This window comes from Nothobranchius furzeri, chromosome 2 (genome assembly GCF_043380555.1).
Source record: "Nothobranchius furzeri strain GRZ-AD chromosome 2, NfurGRZ-RIMD1, whole genome shotgun sequence".
In the NCBI taxonomy this organism is placed as follows: Eukaryota; Metazoa; Chordata; class Actinopteri; order Cyprinodontiformes; family Nothobranchiidae; genus Nothobranchius; species Nothobranchius furzeri.
In genome coordinates this window covers 62,568,570-62,591,039 of record NC_091742.1, presented here as the reverse complement: position 1 = coordinate 62,591,039, position 22,470 = coordinate 62,568,570, and the positions used below count along the sequence as shown (strand labels likewise).

At 40.7% G+C, this 22,470-nt stretch overlaps 3 protein-coding genes across 4 annotated transcripts; 1 reads left to right on the top strand and 2 right to left on the bottom strand.

Moving 5' to 3' along the window:
* Positions 1-219: 219 nt before the first annotated feature.
* LOC107377219 (cyclin-Y-like protein 1) lies at positions 220-6,874 on the bottom strand. Of its 2 annotated transcripts, XM_015946691.3 has the most exons (10): positions 6,487-6,874; positions 6,338-6,412; positions 6,237-6,271; positions 5,486-5,586; positions 5,377-5,412; positions 1,836-1,887; positions 1,640-1,759; positions 1,405-1,571; positions 1,157-1,319; positions 220-803 (listed from the first exon to the last, which is right to left on the bottom strand). In XM_015946691.3, exons 1-10 carry the CDS (start codon positions 6,644-6,646, stop codon positions 687-689), a joined length of 1,026 nt encoding a protein of 341 aa, XP_015802177.1. In that variant the 5' UTR covers positions 6,647-6,874; the 3' UTR covers positions 220-686. The 2 variants fall into 2 exon arrangements, with proteins under 2 accessions (XP_015802177.1, XP_070405019.1); XM_070548918.1 differs by having other exon boundaries at positions 6,237-6,412.
* A 2,038-nt stretch (positions 6,875-8,912) lies between these two features.
* mettl21a (methyltransferase 21A, HSPA lysine) lies at positions 8,913-10,318 on the top strand. The gene is made up of 3 exons (XM_015946693.3): positions 8,913-9,154; positions 9,236-9,347; positions 9,428-10,318. The coding sequence occupies exons 1-3, from the start codon at positions 9,008-9,010 to the stop codon at positions 9,820-9,822; spliced, it is 654 nt and encodes a 217-aa protein (XP_015802179.1). The 5' UTR covers positions 8,913-9,007; the 3' UTR covers positions 9,823-10,318.
* Positions 10,319-10,398: 80 nt separating this feature from the next.
* Positions 10,399-19,755, bottom strand: LOC107377220 (cyclic AMP-responsive element-binding protein 1). Its single transcript, XM_015946692.3, has 8 exons — positions 19,619-19,755; positions 15,801-15,896; positions 15,572-15,718; positions 15,387-15,484; positions 15,171-15,310; positions 14,908-15,087; positions 14,679-14,832; positions 10,399-11,270 (listed from the first exon to the last, which is right to left on the bottom strand). The coding sequence occupies exons 2-8, from the start codon at positions 15,885-15,887 to the stop codon at positions 11,126-11,128; spliced, it is 951 nt and encodes a 316-aa protein (XP_015802178.1). The 5' UTR covers positions 15,888-15,896; positions 19,619-19,755; the 3' UTR covers positions 10,399-11,125.
* Between the last annotated feature and the right edge of the window lie 2,715 nt (positions 19,756-22,470).

Below are 22,470 nucleotides of genomic sequence, written 5' to 3'. Positions count from 1 at the left end.
CATGCAGCCTTCATAACACTCATCGTGGCAGCAGTATTACGCTTATTTGCCGGCATGGTGTGTCATTTGAAAACGGTTTCTTGCTCATGGCCAGGGTATATATTCACATACGTGGGATGGCTTACCAGGCTGTGTAATTGAGGGGAAGAGGGGGTTTGTGTGATGTTGACTGGTTGTTGGCACCATCCAAACCAACAAAAACACACTATTGAGACACCATTTCCATCTAAGCACCTCAACTTGAAACAGTGAGTGAAATTTATTTGAATTTAAATAAAGTCTCATACAGTTCACAGCTATAAGAGCCTACACAGTAAGCAGAACACGTCTTGTTGTCCATGAGCAGAACTACACCACAGGGTAGTTCAAGACCGGGTCAATGCCGCTGGCAAATACTGCTCCCCAAAAGACTGACTGATGTTAAAAATCAAAAGGTGAAACGTAAGTGAAGAAAACAGCGATGAATTGTGCAGCTTCAGGAAGCATTCTGGTGCTGTTTTCCTCCAAAGTCTATCAGCGGATAATCATGCTTTACCTTCTAAACAAACAGACTTAATTCATCGTGGTACAGTGTTGTATGTTTAGCTTCTGGTAACTTTGTACCACCTAGATTTGACATTTATTCGGTCACAGATATTTATCTACTGAAAAAAATGAAGTCTGAACAAGCATCTCAATCGGATGTCTTAGGAGAGGACAGCCTGGGAGTTTCTGATGCCGATCAGGTTGTCCGCGCTGACGGACTTCCTCATGGCAGATCTGCTCAGGTCCTTGTACTTGTCCTCGCAAAGCCTGGAGATGGCCTGGGTACAACAAAAAAAGTTTGTATAGTGAAGGGAAAACCGTGTATACAAAAATGATCCTAAGTCAAAAGTAATTTTAATTTTCTCTAGCCACACCCAAACCTAATTACCACCAGATCTGCAGAATTAACACATCGCTTTAATAAAACCTGTCCTGACAATCTGAATGATCTCGGAAAGTAACTGATAATGCTCCTGAATAACTTGCCATATTTGATGGAACCATAAACTTAAGGCCAGGTTGCTTTTGATAGCTTCTTCCACTTAAAAGATGTCATATAGAGTTCATTTAACTTTTTTACATGAAACATTGTAATATGAAAAAATGACAACAAAAAAAAGAGGATATGAACCTCCAGTTTTTGAGCTCGCTTGTTGCTGAGCGGCTCTAGAGGGAAACTGAGGTTGTTGTCATCTGCCAGCGAACGCAGGTCAAAGTAATACTTGGCGTAGACACTGGCCGGGACATTGATGTTGAACTGGAGCAGCTCCAGGAAGTGGCGTTCCATCTCATTCCTGCTCAACATACCAGCAAAGTCAGCAGATAAATTTCAAATAATTCACAGGTTAAATAATGTTATAGATGAGGAGCAGCACTCACATGTCTTCTACAGTCATATCTTTGAGGATCTGGCAATAGTCGACGTTCCAAACGGCCTGGTCATCCCAGACTTTGGAGGCCAGCAGGATGGCACCGAGTACGATGCGCTTCCAGTTGCATGGACAAATGTCGATCTCAGCATACGTTAGAAGTCGTTCCAGGTACACCTAGCATGGTACACATCTGTTAGCTCACTAAAGCAAAACTCTGAACGTGTTTGTTTTCTAGTCGTTACCAAAGTGACGATGGCACACTCAGCGGTGAGCTGTGCCGAGCTGAAGAGCGTTCTAATGAAGCGGTAGATGAGCTTGTGTTCTGGGTCGACCACAGAGTAATCATCTGGAACTTTTTCTCTCTGTTAAGTTAAGTGTCATCATCAAACATCCATCCGCATTGCCAAACATGTCTGCTTAGAGAAATCGAAGACTCACCGACAAAGGGTGCTTCTTCTCGTCAAATATGTCCAGCGAGTGGTTTGAATCTCTGCAGGAAAACCAAAAATACAAACATCTAAAGTTGCATTTTGAAAACAAAACAACTTCCCTTAAAGGTGACACAAAAACACGGAAAGTCAAAATATTTGGTCTGAAAATGTTATCAACTGAGGTAAAGTGAGCCAGTCCAGCTTTCCTAAAGTTGGTACCAACATTTTATGGTAAATGGCCTGTATTTAATATAGCACTTTCACCAGTATTTTCTAGTTTGCACGGCTGGATCTAACGGTTTAAAGCTGACTAGACTGACCCAAACATTTTAAAAGATTTGTGTGGACGGACCCAAGTTGCAAGATAACCCAAGTTGGTGTTGATGGACTCAACACTTTGACACTGGTATGGACAGACCCCACCTTTTATTGATGGTGTGTAGATAGACCCAACCTCTAATAGTTGGTATGAATGGACTCAGTATCTGAATGCTGAGGTGGATGGACCTAAGACTTTGAAGTTGGTATGCATAGACCCAACATGCTCAAGTTAGAATGGATGACCTAACCTCAAATAGTTGGTATGGACGAACCCAACATTTTGAGGTTAGCATGGATGGCCTAACCAAGGATAGTTGGTATAGTAGACCCCACCTTTATAGTTTGTGTAGATGGATCCAACATTTTGACGTTAGTATGGACAGACCCCAAATTTTGACGTTAGTATGGACAGACCCAACATTTTTACGTTAGTGTGGACAGACCCAACATTTTGACGTTAGTATGGACAGACTCAAGATTTTGACGTTTGTATGGAAAAAAATCCACATTCTGACATTAGTATAGACAGACCCTACATTTTGACGTTAGTATGGCCAGACGCAACATTTTGATGTTAGTATGGACAGACCCAACATTTTGATGTATGGACATATCCAACATTTTGACATTAGTATAGACAGACACAACATTTTGACATTAGTATGGACAGATGCAATATTTTGACGTTAGTATGGACTGACCCGACATTTTGACGTTAGTATGGACAGACCCAACATTTTGATGTTAGTATGGACAGACCCAACATTTTGAAGTTAGTATCGATAGACCCAACCAGGGGTGGACCGTTAAAGCGCCCGAGCGCCAATGGCGCTAAATTTTCTCGTCGGGCGGTAAATACATGACGACTTACCGCCCGGGTGGCGCCCAAGCCTTATTTGTCATTTACACACCGGCTTTCGCCTACGTCATGGCCCCGCCCTGTAGGAAGCTGCCGTTTTCGTTTCGCGCACGTGAACCTGCGCGCCTCTAGCCACCTACTGCACTTGTACGATTCGTGCACGTACTGCACGATTAGTTATAGTCACGTGAACTATAAGTTCACTATTAAAGACGAAGTAGAACCACGCTAGAAACACACAAGCACGCAGGGAGATGCCGCCGCCACAGGGATTGGATTTCTTGATGAAATCTCTGGCAAAACGCTTTAAAACTGGTGAGGAGAAGCGAGACAGTTCGAAACGGTATGAAGCAGAGAAGCGTGTGCGTAGGTGAAATGATTCGTGGCGGTTTAAAGAAGACGGGAGGTGCAGAGAACGGCTGTGTTCGAGTTGAGCAGCGCCTCGCCTGGAAAACAGACGGAAGCAGCAGGGGGAGTGGTTGAAAGCCGGCGTTTCGCCGGGGACACACCGGCCGCGGAAGCGCCCGAAGCGCATCGCTCACGAAGTCCGGCCGCTGCTCGCTGCTCCTCAGTTCAGATCAGACGCGCCCCATTCGAGGCGCGCCTCGGCTCCGCTGTGGTTTTTCTTTTAACTACCCGGTGTCCTCAATTTCCTCAGCTCTTTTCCTCTACGTGTGTGTGTGTGTGTGTGTGTGTGTGTGTGTGTGAGAGAGGGAGAGAGAGAGACTATGGTGTGAACCAGTTGTTTCTGCCAGTTGAATCTCTTGGATTTGTAGCTCGGGGGTGACGATGGATGAAGATATCGCGTTAGCATTCACACTTGTTCAATTTTCAATTTTAATTCTGGTGCCTGTTAGCAGCTGAAACACATCCTCACGTGCTTGTGGATATCATATATTGTATATGAAGACACGAGTGTAATAATAAGTAAAGGTTAGCAGCTGTAGCTTCAGTGTGCTCATAGGAAACGTGACAAAAGAAAACAAAACACATTTCTCCTTATGGCCTATATTGTTGTCATCATCAACATAACATGATTTACAGAATACATGTGACCAACTAACGTTTCATGTTCTACCACCGGATGTTTGGATCAAAATATGAACCAATCAGATCTTAGATCAGGTGAGAGCCAGGCGTTTCCCGTCATCCCCTAGGTTTTGCAGCTGGTGGAGAGCAGCTGCAGCGCCTTGCTCCAAAATCTGCGGCCGCCTTGATCTCACGAGGTTATCGTTGCCTACGTATGCATGACGTCAGAGCAAGTCAGCGTCAAGTCGGACACAAAACCGGCATGCACCGCTCGCCAATCACTGCTGGTCTAATCTGCACAGAACTGGCTCATCTCGAACACAGCCAATGGCTCGAATACAGCAAAGCGGAGTTGGTGATGTACTGCGTTGTATGCCGGAAGTATGCGACGACAAAATCGTGTTTTGTTGAGGGAACAAACAAATTCAAACTTGAATACGTTATTATGTTTGTGAATGTGTACAAAATAAAGGTTTATTACATTTAAAACGGTTCAGTTGTTATTTTGACTCGTTTTGGCGGCTGACCAGCGGGGCCGGTAGATTCTTGGCGGGGCCGGTAAATATTCAGAGTTACCGGCCCGGCTGGCCGGTTGGTTTTGAAGTTAATGTCCACCCCTGCCAACATTTTGATGTTTGGACATATCCAACATTTTGACATTAGTATAGATAGACGCAACATTTTGACGTTAGTATGGACAGACGCAACATTTTGACGTTAGTATGGAAAGACCCAAGATTTTGACGTTAGTGTGGAAAAACCCCACATTTTGACGTTAGTCTGGACAGACGCAACATTTTGATGTTAGTATGGACAGACCCAACATTTTGACTTTAGTATGGACAGACCAAACATTTTGACTTTAGTATGGACAGACCCAACATTTTGACTTTATTATGGACAGACCAAACATTTTGACTTTAGTGTGGACAGACCCAACATTTTGACTTTAGTATGGACAGACCCAACATTTTGACTTTAATATGGACAGACCCAACATTTTGACATTAGTATGGACAGACGCAACATTTTTAAGTTAGCATGGATAGACCCAAGATTTTTGCATTTCATTTCAACTGGCCCACAAATTTTGACTTTTACCTACCTGTTCCCAACTTTTCTCTTACTTTTATGAACAGACTGGAATTTTGTGACATTCATAAGGACAGTTTTGACATTTCTGTTATTAGTATTGATTGACCCAACTTTTGTTTATTTATTTATATGTTCGATTCAGATTATTAAAAATGTTAAATACCTAGCAAATAACTACCTAGTAAACACTTTTATTTTTACCTTTTAGGTGTTGAAATCTATGACACTATTTCACTTTTCCTACCTGTTTTTGATGTGATAGTAGATAGCCAATGAGACACTGAAACAAACAAATCAGATATCAGAAATGGCTCAAAATACATGAAAGATAAATCCATGGTGAAAACGCTCACCATTTGATGGTGCTCTTGAGGTTGGGTTGGCTGACTGTGCTATCGTCTATGAAGATTGTTGAACAAGAACTGAACTTTTTGGTAAGAAGTCCCGGAGATGACTGCGTAAAAAAACGTGATAAATACTTTAAGGAAACAGAAAGCCTTTGCAACTCCATCCTTACCTTCAGTTCCAGCTATTCTAAATGGTGTTTGTGTAACAAAAAACTATTCTTAATAGCATGTGTGTGGAAAAATAAAATTGACATCGGACAGAGCTGATGAGGTAACTGCTGGTCCGAACAAAGCCAAAACAATTGCTGGCTTCTTAAAACAGCTCCAATCCAGTTCAAGTAGGTTTAGAAAGAATCAGTTGGACTGCATAAGGGGAGATTTTTGTGATAGTTTGCATTATTGAAAGTCTCACTACCATTTTAAATAATTTTACTTGGATCTTTCTGTTAGAATAAAGAAAGCTCCTCAGATCAGATGCAAAGTGTATTATTGCAATATTGCCATCACCTGGATGACCAAGAACCTTCGCCATCATGGCACCAAATTACTTAACTTCCCAGTAGTTCATTCATAAACATTTGTGTTACAGTCAAATTCATTGTGCATTGTTATTACCTAATGTAAATATCCCCACCAATGCTACATGTAATGATACTGGGCGAGCCATTAACTCATCAGTCCAGAAAGACATAAAATCTGTTGCTCCAAACTTCAGGAAGTAAACTATTTATAACTCATACATAGACTTGTAACTTACATGGTTCAGGTAGTTGCTTTTCCGTTTCTCCCTCACTATAAAGAAAAAAAAAACAATAAGGTAGAAATAAACAATGACAAACATCGTGGAGAGATACCAACCATCGGTTTGTGACTTGTTGAGGAAGAGCGTGCTGGCTCTCGGATGGTCCGACGGGTTTGCCTCTTGGGCCAACTCTGTGATGAGAAATCACAAATTTGACAAATCACAACTTGATGAGATTATGGGGATCCTTCGAACCCTAGCCTACCATCTGGGAGCTCCCTGTCACTTATGTGCTGCAGATAGGTCCCGGTGTCTTCGCTCACGTCCTCAGTGGTAGTGATAGGACACTCATCCAGATCCACGTGTCTCCTGAGGATCTTTGGACTCTCTCCAGGAGAGATGCAGCAGGACACTGAACCCCCCATTGCTGACCTACAACAGTCCAGTTATGACCACAGCTGGCTCCCATACAACTCAGGAAGGACCTCCTGCTGAAAACACTGCGCCTCAGGAAACAAAGTTTAATCTAGCCTTTCAGGGGGGCACTTTAATGGGATACCTGTGCTCATAAGCTATTTTATACTAAGTGTATTGGACTAATAATCAAATAAATAACAGCATTAGTGTTTTAACTATAATTTAATGGAAGCTACAGGAAGTCAAATCTCTGCTTCAGAGCTGAATGGGATCGATGTAATGACAACCAGGAGGGGATCTGCAGTCTGAGCAGGACAGCTGACATTTTCAGGGCGTGTGCGCAGCAGCACCAGCGCACTTTCCTCGGATTTACATGCGTGGATTGCCTTTGAACGGTGAATTCGTAATAAGATCAAATCATTTTACGGTAAGGTGTCTATCATGACAAAACAGTAACAAAGTCCTCTATCTCCCTCCATGGCTAGCCCCGCACCTCACTCCATGACTATCCCCCTTCAAGTGTAGTGGATCAATCCATTTTCACCGCAGCTGAACGGTCTGACGCCACGAGACGCTTCGTTACCAAAATAAAACACGGATTTACCGAACGGAAACCCCTCTCTGCAGAACTAAACCAGCGGAAAAGCGGCGGTTATTAATATTATAACTAATGTCCATCTCGTCGCATTTACAGGAGACACGTCTCGAACGTCAACGCGATGCTGGCGTTTGAGTTGGGAGCAGCTTCCGGGTGATGCTTTTCAAAATAAAAGCCGAGTGGGTGACAAATGGATAACAAGGACCAAGCCATTTTAAACTAAATGCAAACGAGGAAAACAAAAATTTTCTCTTGAATAAAAATACAGACTAACAAGCAAAAGCAAAATCCTGACAAATATATTTAAACTACAAACCTGTTTTGTGAAAATATCACAACCACTTAAATTTTTGTACCTTTTTACAGTGGCACCCCCAAAAAAGTTTGGTTGCCACTGGGCCAAAGACAATTTTGGGGCAGCACACCAAATTGGTCCCTGTGGTAACTCTGGGAAAGTCTTAGCCTAGTAGTGATGTAATAAATGCAAAATTTATAGTTTGTGTGAACATTAATATGACTTACTAAAGAACACTTGTCTTCCCTGGGTGTGGCCAGTTGGGGTGGCCAGGGATGGCGCTGGCCACCCCTTGGGGTGCCACTGCCTTTTTAATGTGTTTTATCTTGATCATCTGACTTATTATATTGCTGTGTTTTAACATTTTTTTTTAATTAAAATTGGGTTTTTATCATTTTTATGGTTCTTTTCTACCTGCTTATGTTTTACCCCTGTTTGTGGTGCAAGGTGAAAGCATCCTCACATTTTGTAGTACTTTATTGACAATGAGATAATTTTCTTTTCTATTCTATTCTATTCTATTCTATTCTATTCTATTCTATTCTATTAAAGAAATGTAATAAAAGTTTTACAAAAAAAATCTTCAACACAATCTTCCTTTATTTTTATAGAACCTTCAGCAACCAAAAATCACCCAAGTTGCTGACCAAAGCTTAAAATGACATTCACAGCAGATAACCAGTAAGACACTCAAAAGAAACTTGTGCAAGGTGTTAAAAGAAGAGAGAAATATTAAAAGCACATCACTTAAAAATACTTTAAAAGAAAATATAGCACTATCATCAGATGCCTACAAAGACAATGATATAATAAGCTTCAGCCATTGATTTTTTGTAAAATTATTGTTAGGCTCATTTAAAAACATTTAGTGGGAGATGAGCTCAAGTCATTAGATTTTTTTTTTCTTTTAAACCCAATAAATTACTTTTAAATTCAACAAAAAAAGTTAACAAATTAAATAATATCTAAATAAGCTCTGAAAAATGTACTTACACGCAACTTATGTATATCTTTGAAATAACTTGATTATCGTGCTTTTAGTATGAAACGTCAAACGTAAACCAACCGGAAGCGCATCAACTAAGAACTCAACAGAGCTGGCATAGACCACGCCTTCTTGAATCAGTCCCACCCAAACCAACTACATGCTTTTTAATTGGTCATTGCTCTAAGAGCGGGAATATGATTGGCTGAAATTGCTCATTGAAATGTCAAGTCAGATTAAATCAGAAAAACTGACGAAAATGATCTTTTGTCTTGTTTTATGTTTAGTACTAAACTAAATAACTACTTAGAGAATAAAGAAGAACTGGTTTATATTTAGGGGGAGATTAACAAGTTTAAACGAGTTTAAAAAGACGAAAGTATTTCCCTAAATCCAGAAGATGGCGGTAGAGATGAAGGAACTTGGTAAAGATTGGTGAGAAGAAGAAAACCTGGATATTTACTGGGAATTTCTTTCATTTTATTTAAAGCATGGCTCTTGTTCCTTATGTAGAAAACCAGTTACCATTTCTCTCTAAACTTCACAATTCATCAGTACATTTCCGGTTTGCTAACCACGACCTTCGGCTGGCTCAGGACTGGAAGAAACTCGGGGTGGCAGCGGTGGTGTGGGATGCTGTAAGTGACAGTAATGGAGACAAACTCCTCAATGGACCGATAAGGAACGTGATTAAAGCCAGTATAATCGTTGCTTTCCAGGCGGTTGTGATGTGTGTGTATCTGGAGATGGGAAAAGTGGACCTAAAGGGGAAGAGGATAATTGAACTGGGAGCTGGGACTGGTCTAGTTGGTATTGTGGCAGCTCTGTTGGGTAAGTCAAGAAATTGAAATCCATTATGGTCGTTTTTTTGTTGTTGTTGTCTGGTTTTATTTGATAGATAACTTCTCCAGGTGGTTTGGTGACCATCACAGACCGAGAACCCGCCCTAGACTTCCTTTCAGCCAACGTGAAGGCCAACCTGGCCCCAGATTCCCAGGAGTTGGTAGTTTCAGAGCTGACCTGGGGTGTGGGACTTGATCGCTACCCAGCAGGAGGATACGACCTGGTTCTGGGAGCAGACATCATCTACCTGGAGGACACTTTCCAGGCTCTGATGCAGACTCTGGAGCATCTATGTTCTGACTCCACAGTGGTGTTACTGGCCTGCAAGATCCGATATGAGCGAGACACCAACTTCCTGAGCATACTCAGGTGTCGGTTCAGTGTGGAAGAGGTCCACTACGACAAAGAAAGGGACATCCATGTCTACAAAGCTTACAAATTGCCCATCAACAGGGATTTATGATTGAAAAAAGGTGTAAAAACCACCCAAATATACCAGAAACACATTTATTAACAGCTGCCAAAAATGTCTTAATGTATAGCTCAAACATAAACCACTGTAATATACATGTTTGTGTTGACATTTAGAAACTGAATACAAAAATAACAAAAAGCAACATAAAAAAGCATACATGACAACATGTAATAAAAATGCTTAATATGGCATTATAAATGGTGAAATATCCACTTTGTTCATTATGGTTTTGATTTGGTCTCACTTTACAATCCTCTCAGGGTAAAACCAGACTTTCCTCACCAACATCAAAAACATGAGCAGTAAAACACTTAAGTTGTCTGAAATGTCCAGGGATTGTAAATGCAAGGGGATTGCACATGCCGCTTAGTTTATCAAAAAGGTACATCTTTAGATAAAACAACCTCCCGTCTGTTTTTCTTTTTACAAATTGGACAGAATTACATTTTTATTTCCTAATAAAACCAAACGAGTGATTTAATGATCTGGCATGTGTCTCAGAAGCTTGTTTAGAAATATAAAGATATATTTGTTATTTCACAGCAAAACAGTTAAGGCTCAAAAATTTGGTTTTTGTTTGAAGAAAAAAATTTACAGTATAAAAACGACAATCCCTCAAATGTTTTATGGAAAAAAATTAACCGTTTCACATTTTTTAATGCCAACTCCTTTTAAAAAAATGATAACGGGAATAAAATCGGATTCACAAAATCACGTCTTGATTTTTGTCTTTTTGCTGCAAAAAAAAACCTGCGTAAAAGATTGTGTCAAATAATTTCCAGAGTTTTTGCATTTTTATAGCTAGCAAGGAATTCATTCTTTTCACGATTTATTCTTGTAAAACTACACGGATATAAAACAATGCAGCATTTTAGAAGCATATAATCTAATTTGCGCCGAACAAAGATAAAACACAAACTACAGTTACTTTAGGTAACAGATATAATTCTTGTGAGGGATTATAAAGGTCCGGATTATCCAGGTGAATGAGCTCCGTTGTGTTGCTGGTGATGTCGCTCAGCTAGACCGAGCACCAGTTGCTGGAATGCTTCCCTCTAGTCCGTTAAACTGTTTTCTTCTCATTCATCCAGAGTGCAGCTTCGCCCTTTATCGTGGATCTGGGTTGGTGGGGGGTGGTGTGGGGGGGGTTCTGTTTGAGTCACTTGAGCAGTTTTTAAAAAGAAAGCAGAAAAGTAGAAAAGAGGAGTGGCTTTCAGGTGCTCTGAGCCGAGTCTCTGTACATGACAGGAGGGAGAACCTGACAAGCCCCGCCCCCTCCAACAGATGCATTCTACTCAGATTTGTGGCAATACAAGTCTTTAAGGGCTTTCAGTTCCTCGATGAGAGTTTTGTTCTGGTTCTCCAGTACGGCCACGCGGTTCTCCAAACATTTGACGTACTCCTTCTTCTTCCTACGACATTCCCGGGCCGCCTCTCTGCAAAAGAATAAACCTTTCAAAATAAAAGCAAGGAAAGTTCAAACTGTTAAAAAAAAAAAAACTGGGTAAAAGCCGAAACGTAAAGATGATGCTGGACTGAACCCAAACCTCTTTGCTTTAAAGGTTCATGGTGTGAGAATGACACCCTGTGGTTAAATGTGTGTAATGCAGTCCATATATGAAAACAAACCAGTCCACTCTATTCCAGCTACGGCTCTGCGCCAGATTCTAGATGATAAGTTATACACAGTACATTGATAAGTAGATATAAATACATTTCACTGTAATATTGAGTTGTTGGTCATTGAAAAAGTAGCTTGAGATGTTTTTGAATCTAACTATTTGCTTCCAATTTGCCGTTAGCATTGTTAGCTCAACATTAGCATCAAGCTTTCTTTACCGAAATTTGTGTAAAAGAAAAAGACGGCGTGGCTTCTTCTGGGTCGCTCCTATTCACCGACTTCCGTTCTTTAAACAACTCTGGAGCTTTTTTGCCTGCTGGCGTCGATTTACAAATGCTGGCACAGAGCCGGCAACCCCACAGGCTCATGTGATTAGCCCTGGGACCAGGAAGTATGGAGGCGAGACAGCTTGCAGACTAGGGTTGGGCATCCAGTATCGATTGAAACCAGGACTAACTCAGTATCTCCTGGAATTGTTCAAAACTTTTTAAATTCAATTCCCAGGCTGCCGACCAGAAGAAGAATCTGCGGCCGATCTCCGTGAAAATAAAAATGTGATTTATAAACTCTGATCAACACATTTCAGAGCCGATCACACCATCTGACTGTTGCTCCTACTCAGAGCCCACAGCATCGCGAACACCTCCCTCCCATCACACTGCTCCAACGCCAAGCGGCAAACGTAAACAAACACGTCTGCCGAACTTTCTCCGTGATGTAAACTTTTGCATCCTGCAGCGAAAAATACGGCGCAGAGGAAGCTCGTTAAAATGCGCCAACGCAATGGATTTACCACGAGTTTTAAAGAACAAACTCCGCACGGTGTGAGGTGATTTTTTTAAGGCTTCACTGCAGAAATAAAAACACACGGAGCATCAACAGTCAAGCTTAGCCACTCACCAACACTCGACTGCGTGAGCGTCAGAAGGCTGAGCAATAACCTGTAAAAAAATTAAAGGCATCACGCTAGAGCAGCCCGTCTCTGTGGTGGATGACACTGGGTTCTGGCCATTAGGAGCCGATAGGGATAATACATAAATAAGTATAACAATAAAAAAATCTCACAAGACGCAGTTGTGAGATTTTTTTCATTTGCTTTTTTGAACTATTCAGTCTGTTGAGATTGTTAACGTTTTAAATCTGTTAGGTTGTTCCTGACAGCAGCTACATTTAAGTTTTCTTTCTGACTGAATCGCTGCTGCAGCATGTAGGTGTAGACTGTCATCCTGGACATGATCATCCTGAGAGTTTTTCCTGAAAGCAGCTGGACTTTTCTGGATATGTTGGAGAAATTTAGCCTCTCATCCCAGAGGCTGCTTCCACACTTTGGTTGTGGCCAGAAACAAACACACTGGCCGTGCCGCAAGTCTTTTTTCATTTTTTCTTGAAAACCTGTTTTTGTCTAAATTAAGGTGATGGTTTTGTTCGTAGAATTCAAATTTACGTTGAGATTATTTCATCGAGTAAGACCCGTGGTTAGCTGGCTCATGTAAGGTTTTTGGATCCTGCCTCTTGAAAGAATCTGAATCTATAGGAACCGGAATCGAAAAGTGGAATTGTTCAAATTCTAACGATGCCCAACCCCATTGTAGACAAAGACAGTGTCCCTCTTTTTGAAAGGAGAAAACTAGACAACCCCCCTGCTGACTGAGAAGGAAGTCTGTTTCAATGTAACCTAACCATCCTTCCAACATGATTGAGACATTAAATGCCTTTTTTTATTTCACAGTAAAATTTGCACTTTTTGCACTTTTGAAAACAATCGTGATTAAAACCTCCTGTGAGAATTTCAGAACTTAAAGATAATAATAATAATAATAATAATAATAATACATTGAACTTATATAGCGCTTTTTAGGACACTCAAAGATGCTTTCATGCACTCTCACATTCACACACTGCCAGTGATGGTAAGCTACTACGTAGCCACAGCCGCCCTGGGGCGGTATGCCATTTGGCGCCGCCGGCCCCTCTGACCACCACCAACACAGAACTTCCTTTGATAACTAACAACTAGGGTTGTCACGGTAACCGGTGTAGCGGTAAACCCCGGTAAAAAAGTTGACAATAATAATAACCGTCTTGTTTTCAAAAAAAGCTATATTATCTCTCTGGGTTTACCGTGGCTGCGGTGTAGGCGCGGTGACCCTTACCAGCCACCGTATCATCTGCTGAAGTTGCCGGCGACACATGCGCACTTTGTTGTTTATAACCAAAACTTTCTTGAAGCTAAAGCTGAAATAATGGCCAGAGGAGACGACAGCGCTCAGGACATTTATTATCCCTCAGCAACGCTTCAAATCTCATGACACATCTGCGTGACCATCACCCACAACTCTAAAGTCAACGCAAGGCAAGCTAACGTTAGCGTTTTAGCTAAAATGCGTGATCCGAGGATTTGGGTTGAGGGAGAATGCAACGAGTCGCTATATAAAGCAGCCGCAGCGCCGCTACCTGCATGTAAACCGTGTCGCGGATACCGCCATATTGAAATGACGCTATGCATTACGGTGCTCCCAGGGGCAGATAAGAGTTGGTCTCTCTCTGAGAATAATTATGAATTTAACAATGATTACTGCCTGATGACATTTTCCCACATCTGCAAAGCTCACTGGAAGGACACAAACTGAGGACAATATTTTCCTGACATAGGGTTTATTACTCAAGTAAGGGTAAAAAAGTATCTGATTAGAAGGCTACTTGAGTACTGAGTATCATCTGATCTAATATTTTTAAAATGATGACATCAAACAGCCAAAAAGAAGAAGTTATGGGCAAATATTGGTATTTTAAAGACTAAAGGGGAAACATGTAAACAAATAAACAACATAATTACAAAATAACACATTTTAGGCTAAATTTAGACAAAATATTTTCCTGATATACAGGGTTTATTTAGTTGTCTGAAAATGTAACACGTTTAAAAAAAATACTGCGGTAATACCGAAAACCGTGATAATTTTGGTCACAATAACCGTGAGGTTAAATTTTCACACCGTGACAACCCTGCTAACAACTAAATAAAAGACTTCTAGAAGTATAATGTTACATAGTTTATGAAAATCTAGATAAAGCTTTTGATTAGGTCTCATTCATCAGTTGCACTGGACAGCACTAGTGAACGGCCAGCGTAGCATCTGTATACCTCACTAAACAACAGCTACATGAACACATTCAGTCTATAAGCATTAGTCGTATTAGTCTACCCATCAAGTTCACGTACCTGTTTTTCATCAGCCGTACCTCCCGTTTGCGTGTGACTTCCTCCGTACCTCCAGTTGTCCCCATCGCAGGTGAGGTTGCCATGACAACCCCTGAAGTGATGGTGTTGGTTGGAGCTGTGCGGATTTGATAAGCCTGGACGTCGCCAGAGGCAGCTGACCAGCAAAAAGGGACGGGCCATAAACATCTATAGTCTAAACTCAGACACCGTTAAAGAAACACTCACGCACCCTGAACAACCACCTGGTTGCTGGGAACCAGGATCTGCTGCCCGTCGCTGGTCTGAGCGTACTGCAGGATAGTGGCTCCAGGCTGGGCAGCAGCGTTGGCCATCGTGAGCGTCTGCAGGCCCTGAACTGCGTCGGTGCCGTTATTGGCCAGCTGGATTGCTCCACCCTGGGTTATGGCAACTGGAGCAACATAACACCGTTAGAAAATACTCTTCATATGAAAAGAAAAGAAATAAACACCCGTTCCCTGTATCCCCACTTACTGTACTGGCCGCTGCTGGTCTGATAGATGGGAGTGGGCATGGTGACGGTGGTGATGGCAGGACCGGTGTCATCTTCCGACTTCTCTTCCTCGATCCGAGCCACAGCAGGAGAGTCGGACGATAAATCGTTTAGGATCTTCCTGCGAATGCAACAAACAGGCAAGGTAATCATCACGTTCACCCATAGCGTTTCTAGGTGAACGTGTAAAAACAGACCTATAGGAAGGCCGTCTGGACAGAATCTCTCTCCTCTTCTGAGAGTCCGTCACACTGTCTACAGATTCCTGAGAATCCTCGCTTTCAACGGCCGAGATCTGAAAAAATGAACGAAAAACGTAATTCGAGACATCAGAAAAATCTGGGATTACGTTAATAAATCTCTGCTGTTAATCCCCTCGTACCTGCACCGTCTGGACCTGTGGGGACTGAATGACGGACGACTGAGCAGCCTGGATCACGCCGTGCACTTGGACCGTTTGACCGTTGGGTAGCTGCACTACAGTGACTGTGGGACTACCAGTTGTCACATGGCCTGCTGCTATGGGCATCTGCAAAAAGCATGCAAATGGCCCATGTGCAAAGCTGTGACATTTAAATAACTTCCAAATCAAAGTGGAAACAATTCACTACCTGTGACAGGGTGATTTGCTGGGCCTCGGACTCTGAGACAGCCGTTTCACCACTCTGTTGTGCCTCTGTGCCAGCCTCCATGGTCATTCAAAATCTCTATACACAGCAAAGACATTCATTTTCCTTTTGAAGCAGGTGTTACATTTTGGTATTTAAAAGACTTTATAAGCAAGTCGTCTAAATTACGATTTACAAGCAGATTTCTATATGTTGGATTTTATAAGCTTATTTCAGTGCGTAATGTAGATATAGTGCATTTAGAATGAATTGGTAGAGTTTAAAGTGGTAATTTACTCATATTTTAATACATTTGCAGTGGCCTCTAGTAGAAATGAATGATACACTGGTGAAAAAAATGCTCCGTTACACCTGCTTCGGGAACTAGAAGTGAGCCAGATCAGAGTTCAGCTGAACACGACAGGATTTGGAGCCTTTTTTCCTGATTTTCAGGGTTTGTCCTGGCTCAAATTGAGGCAGAGGTGGTACCGTCCTGACCATGCGCCAGCACATGCATACTCTGTGCATTCAACTGCCTCACAGGCAAAATATTATAAAAGGCTCAATAATATGCATTAGATAGGTGTCTAGTTCCCTTTTCCCATCTGATATTTATAGTTAAAATATTTTTAAATACTTGACCTACATTTCAGTAACATTTTAGGTTTGCAATAATAACACTCATCTTAGTCAAAATAACATAAATATATCCAGTAAAATATAATGCATTTCATTAACATGCATTTGTATTAGAAATGGTAATAACATTTAATTTCTGCTGCTAACAATGTAATGGTGGCATGTCTATTATGTACGGGTTGGCAATAATCCAGTTTAAATTATGTTCAAAGATATAAGCTTTTGTGAATTATATACTACAATGGCTTGCCGCACTTCCTGCTCCTGTGTGTGGAGCAGACTTGTAGCAGTAATGTGACTCGTACCTGCAGCGGTACTGATCCATAGCAGGATGCAGAATAAACAGGATGGTGGGGACTTTTCATCCGCTTGTAGAGTTTAGACTTTCTTAGTTTTACCATCATCATATATATTTTTTGTGCGCCACTTGATCGTGAGACTGCTACCCGTTAGCATTAGCCAATCTGCGTGTAGCGGTGTCGGTACAGGATCTGCTCGGGTGCAAGATCGGCTCGGGGTCCGTCGACTGCCGATGACGTCAAAGTAGTTGATTGGCTGAACATGAACTTTACGGAATTACGTAATCACGTTACGTTGTTATCACGTTACGTTGGTATCACGTTACGTTGGTCCAGGCAAATCTTTCTGTTGGAAAGATGGACAACTTTTACAAAGAAATCTATCATTACGCCTTTGAAAATACACTTTTAGCATAGAGCTGCATGTATCTCAGGGCTGAACGATTAACTGCATGTGCAATTAAATTGCGATGTGACAAAAGGAGATTTTCTAATCGCAAAGGCTGCAATTTGGCAGCGAGTGGTTAGCGCAATGCTAATATACGTGGAAAAACCCATAGGAATGCTAATGCTAATATCACCGATTACATTATTACAAATTATGAATTAGAAATGTGCCAAATGATTACATTTGGAGTCTAATAGAAAGTAAAACTACCATCAATCAAATAAGTACAGACAGGTATTTTAGTAAAGCCAGAAAACTTTTAACTCCAGAGTTTTGGCTAGCAGCTATGAGCGTAACTGAACTACGCATGGACAAGACGTCAAAAACTAAACACAAAATACTTCAATAAACGGGACACACTTCTTTCCTGCAAATACAATTTCACAGGTGTTGCTAATACCTATGATCCTTCAAGGGATGTGCTCAAAGAGGAGTTCAACATTATGAATACAATAGTGTTTTATTTTACAAATACCATTATAAACACAAACTTACGTCTTAAGAAACATTATTTTAACAACGAAACTGCTAAATTCTTTCCAACAGTATAGATATGTAGTGTATTTTGTCCGAGTGGGTTTGCCGTACTTTGACGTCATCGGCAGTCAAAGGACCCCGAGCCGATCTTGCACCCGAGCAGATCTTGTACCGACACCGGCACATTTGATCCCAAACTTTGGACTGGTTCTGCCTCTGTGCCTTTGCTGGTTCCTTTATTTTCCTCCCCTGCATCCAGATGACCACACTGTGCGCCAGTAAAAAGCATTTTTCTTTCAGGTAACTTACTTTTGTTCAATAATGTTCTGGGGAAAATAGAAATTCAAAGATGTTGCACCAGTGCTACGTTTAAAAATAGACACGCAGTTTTTTTCGGCGCACTGTACAGCGCTGCTCTGATATGGTAGAGACTGGGGGAAATCGGGACGTCAATAGCACCAGCCACGGATATGTACCAACTAGCGAGAAAAGCAATTTTTGATCTTTGTCTGCAGCGGTTTTAGTGCTTTTCGGTGCACCGCTGGTGATACAGCGCCCGTGTAGTGATGCAACACTGCAACTACAGTTAAAAGAACATCCATATAGCTGGGGCAGAGTGAAATCAGGCTGGGGTGGCACAAAATTAGCTGGAGGCAGCCGCCACGCAAATTTGAATGCAGGAAAAACCCTGTATTTAGACATCTCGCCTAACAGAAATGTGACTACCACTGACTTGCAACGTTGATGTTTTATCTCCACAAATAACACAAGTCTAAAGGAGTTCTGTTGTGTAGTGGAGGTGCTAATGCTAACAGTTAGCTTCTGGTAGTCCAGCCAATCTCTGTTCTTTCTTGGAAGCTAAAACAACAATCTTCCCCGTCACTGAGTCAAGATGGGTGAGTTCATAAATGTTAAGTGACCGTGTGACGTAGATCTGTCAGACTTTTCAATTCCTAGATTTTCAATGTTTGTTTTCCATCAGAAGCTAATGCAGGAAATAGGTGTAGGAGACTATTTTCTTATTCAGCCTGCATGAAAACCTCAGAGTGGCTTATTGTAATTAGAAATAATTAAAAAATGCCTTTTGAGTCAAAATCAAAGTAATTATCGCATTTAATTACATGTAAACTAACGTTCTCGTTAAATATCGCGATAAAACTCCACATTTCTTTCCCAACACGAGAATAAATGCATCTATGACAGACACTGGAGATGTTCTGGCTGGGCAGGAGGGTGTGGTTTAGCCTCAAACGCTACACATCAGAGTTATAGACTTCCTTAATGAAATTATATAAACGCTAAAGCAAAAAATTAACTTCAGACTAAATTTAGCGCAGATGTAAGCGCTTTATTCTATATTTTACTTTACATGCGCGCGGCTAATCGCTTAGCTAGCTCCACAAGACATTGCAGCTCACTAGCATGCTAGCTGGCTAAAATCAGAATGCAATGAATGACAGCACAGTTTAATAGCATCTTATTAAATATAAATACGTTGTCTAATTAAGCAAGACTTTTTTTGTACGTGTGTGTCAAGGTCTTGTGCTTTGTTTTAAGGTTCGGTTAAGTTTGTAGTTTAAATCTGCGCCGGCTAATACCGTTATGTTACTAGCTGGATCTTGGAGGGAAATGTTTGTTTTCTCAGCTACTTTTAAAAAGAAATAGCCGCTTTCAATTGCTGGTTTATTAATCTGTCTGGTCTTTTAATAACCATTTCGCGCTAACGTTACAAGGTAAAGTGCTTCAGAAACTTTAACGCAAACACTTAATTAGGTAAGAGAATCAAGCCCACTCCCATATTATAAAGAGGCAGCCTTGCAGAGACTGACTCATTTTGTGAGCCTCTGCAACACCGCCGCCATGATCTCTTTGTTGGCCCTGTAAGGAAATTGGGCACAAATATAATCTCTGGGCAGCCAGCTATCTGTTTAGCAAACATCGGATGCGTATCCTCTTACCAACACAGACTCGCTTCGTCACTCCCGGGTCTACGGAGCTCCACTTTTATTCAGACCGACACGTAAGAGACCGCGTCAGGCTACACCTCCGTCGCGTCACCGAGAACAACAACACGGAGAGGAGGACGAGGGAGACGACGACAAAAAAATCTGCTCCGGCGGGAGGTTTCCGAGTGACAGCGGAGAAGACCGAACAGTCACGGAAAGTGCCGAGGACTGGGGAGCTCGGAGATTGCCGAGAAAATTCTTTCAGTTGTGCGCTCATGAAAAAAAATCCACCTTCACACACACACACACACACACACACACACACACACACACACACATATATATATATATATATATATATATATATATATATATATATATATGTATATATATATATATATATATATAAACACACACACACACACATATATATATATATATATATATAAACATATATATATATATATATATATATATATATATATATATATATATATATATATATATATATATATATATATATATATATATACGTATATACATATATGTATACATATACACACATTATGTATATATACACATAAGTATGTATACATGTATATATATATATATATATATATATATATATATATATATATATATGTATATATATATATATATATATATATATATATATACACACATATATATATAAATACACACACACATATATATATATATATATATATACATGTATACCGTATACACATAAGTATATATATATGTATGTATATATATATATATATATATATATATATATATATATATATATATATATACATATATATGTATACATATACACACACACACACATATAAATATATGTAAAACAGAATTCTACCTTAGATCGTTCTTCCACTCTGCAGTAAGAGTGTATACCTACTCAGTTTAAGCTGTACAGGTATTATCCTGTTACACAATAACATCAATGCAGTACTGAGTATGTGTTCAATACCTGTGTAATACCAGATTTACATAGTATATCTGTGTCTCTTACAGCAGTGGTTCCTAAGCTGGGGGTCCCGACCCCCACAAGGGGTCGCCAAAGCCTCTCAGTGGGTCGCCAGGACCTCTCCACTTTATGGGGTTAAAACTTCATTTATTACTTTTTTATAGCCTACATTTAGCTCACTTTTTTCTCATGAGTGAAAAGTTTACTGATATTAAGATAGGAAATAATTAGTACAGAGACAGTAACACACTTTTAAGAATATTTTGCTCAGCTCACTGTTTTATTTTCAAGTGTCAAAAGTTCATTAAAGATAGGGTTGGTTGATTAATCACAGCCTTTACAGTAAATAATCTAGTATAAACAGTAATATACACATTTAAGTACATTTTGCTCAGTGTAGTGTTTATGTGTCAAACTTTTATTGAAAGGAATGATTGATTTATCAGTGTTTACAAGAAACAATGTGTTCAGAAAAGTAATACAAACTGTCAAGCACATTATGCTGGCAACAGCGTAAACATATTTGGTAAATGGTAAATGGCCTGTATTTGATATAGCGCCTTCTAGAGTCCTAGAACCCCCCAAGGCGCTTTACAACACAATCAGTCATTCACCCATTCACACACACATACACACACTGGTGGGGATGAGCTACAATGTAGCCACAGCTGCCCTGGGGCGCACTGACAGAGGCGAGGCTGCCGAGCACTGGCGCCACCAGTCCCTCCGACCACCACCAGCAGGCAACGTGGGTTAAGTGTCTTGCCCAAGGACACAACGTAGGCAACAGAATGAGCGGGACTCGAACCAGCAACCTTCCGATTACGGGGCGAGCACTTAACTCCTGTGCCACTGTCGCCGTTTCTTTAGAAGAAAGGCTTTTAGCGTGTCTACTTGTTTTAAAGACATGTTCAAGTCATTTAGACCAGAGGAAAGAGATGCAGCGAACTCCGCTTCAGCCGCCATGTTTATGACAAACTCAGGGTTATGGTATGTGACGTACACTACTCAGCGCTGTTGACTCAGTTAGAATTCTCAGGGGGCGGGGCTATTTGTATAGGAGAGTTCCCAGACCCTTTCTCTGTGCAGAATTAAACAGAGGAGGAGTCTGGCAGGCCGGGCTACCATGTAATTGGCAATAGAAAAATCAGTATTGGTCGGCCTCTTCTTGTGACTGCAAAAATTTTAGGCAGGTGAGAAAAAAAAACACCGTAAACAATGTTTTCAGAAATATAAATAATGAATTTTTAAAAATCAATTTAAAAAATGCAAAGTGAGTGACCCCAAACACCCAGACAATGTAATGAAGAACTATCTTCAGCATAAAGTAGAACAAGAACTCTTGGAAGTGATGGTCTGGCCCCCTCAGAGCCCTGATCCAAACATCATGGAGTGTGTCTGGGTTTACACGAAGAGACAGAAAGATGTGCAACATCTATAGAAGATCTGTGTAGTTCTTCAAGATGTTTGCAGCAGCATTCCAGCCCAGTTCCTTCAACATCTGTGTTCAAATGTACCTAGAAGAATTGATGCTGCTTTGAGGGCAGAGGGTGGTCACACACGATTTGACTTCTCTTTTGTTTATTCACTGTTTTCTTTTGATCAATGAAAATAAATGATTGACACTTCCATTGTTGAAAGTATTCTTTGTTCACAGCATTTTCACCCCTGCCTAGTACTGCATATGATATCTTAAATGACTTTTACTGAAAATATGCTTCCAGAAAAATTTTTAGGCCACAAATATTATTTTTCCCACATGATGGCAGCAAAATCCTGTATAAACTCCTTCAACCGTGCCACTGAGCATTAATCTCCCCATTATCTTTTAATATAATCATGAAGTGAAGGCATTATAGTTTTCTAATAAAAG

Excerpts from the sequence above, each read along its gene's own strand:
- LOC107377220 (XM_015946692.3), bottom strand. The coding sequence starts at position 15,887 with ATGACCATGGAGGCTGGCACAGAGGCACAACAGAGTGGTGAAACGGCT. Across the intron at positions 15,719-15,800 it reads AGCAAATCACCCTGTCACAG|ATGCCCATAGCAGCAGGCCA; the intron begins GTAGTGAATTGT and ends TGCTTTTTGCAG. Across the intron at positions 15,088-15,170 it reads GACCAGCAGCGGCCAGTACA|TTGCCATAACCCAGGGTGGA; the intron begins GTAAGTGGGGAT and ends ATGTTGCTCCAG.
- LOC107377219 (XM_070548918.1), bottom strand. The coding sequence starts at position 6,646 with ATGGGGGGTTCAGTGTCCTGCTGCATCTCTCCTGGAGAGAGTCCAAAG. Across the intron at positions 5,587-6,236 it reads AAAGCAACTACCTGAACCAT|TCATCTCCGGGACTTCTTAC; the intron begins GTAAGTTACAAG and ends TTTTTTACGCAG. Across the intron at positions 1,572-1,639 it reads AGTGTGCCATCGTCACTTTG|GTGTACCTGGAACGACTTCT; the intron begins GTAACGACTAGA and ends GTACCATGCTAG.
- mettl21a (XM_015946693.3), top strand. The coding sequence starts at position 9,008 with ATGGCTCTTGTTCCTTATGTAGAAAACCAGTTACCATTTCTCTCTAAA. Across the intron at positions 9,155-9,235 it reads CAGCGGTGGTGTGGGATGCT|GCGGTTGTGATGTGTGTGTA; the intron begins GTAAGTGACAGT and ends GTTGCTTTCCAG. Across the intron at positions 9,348-9,427 it reads TATTGTGGCAGCTCTGTTGG|GTGGTTTGGTGACCATCACA; the intron begins GTAAGTCAAGAA and ends TAACTTCTCCAG.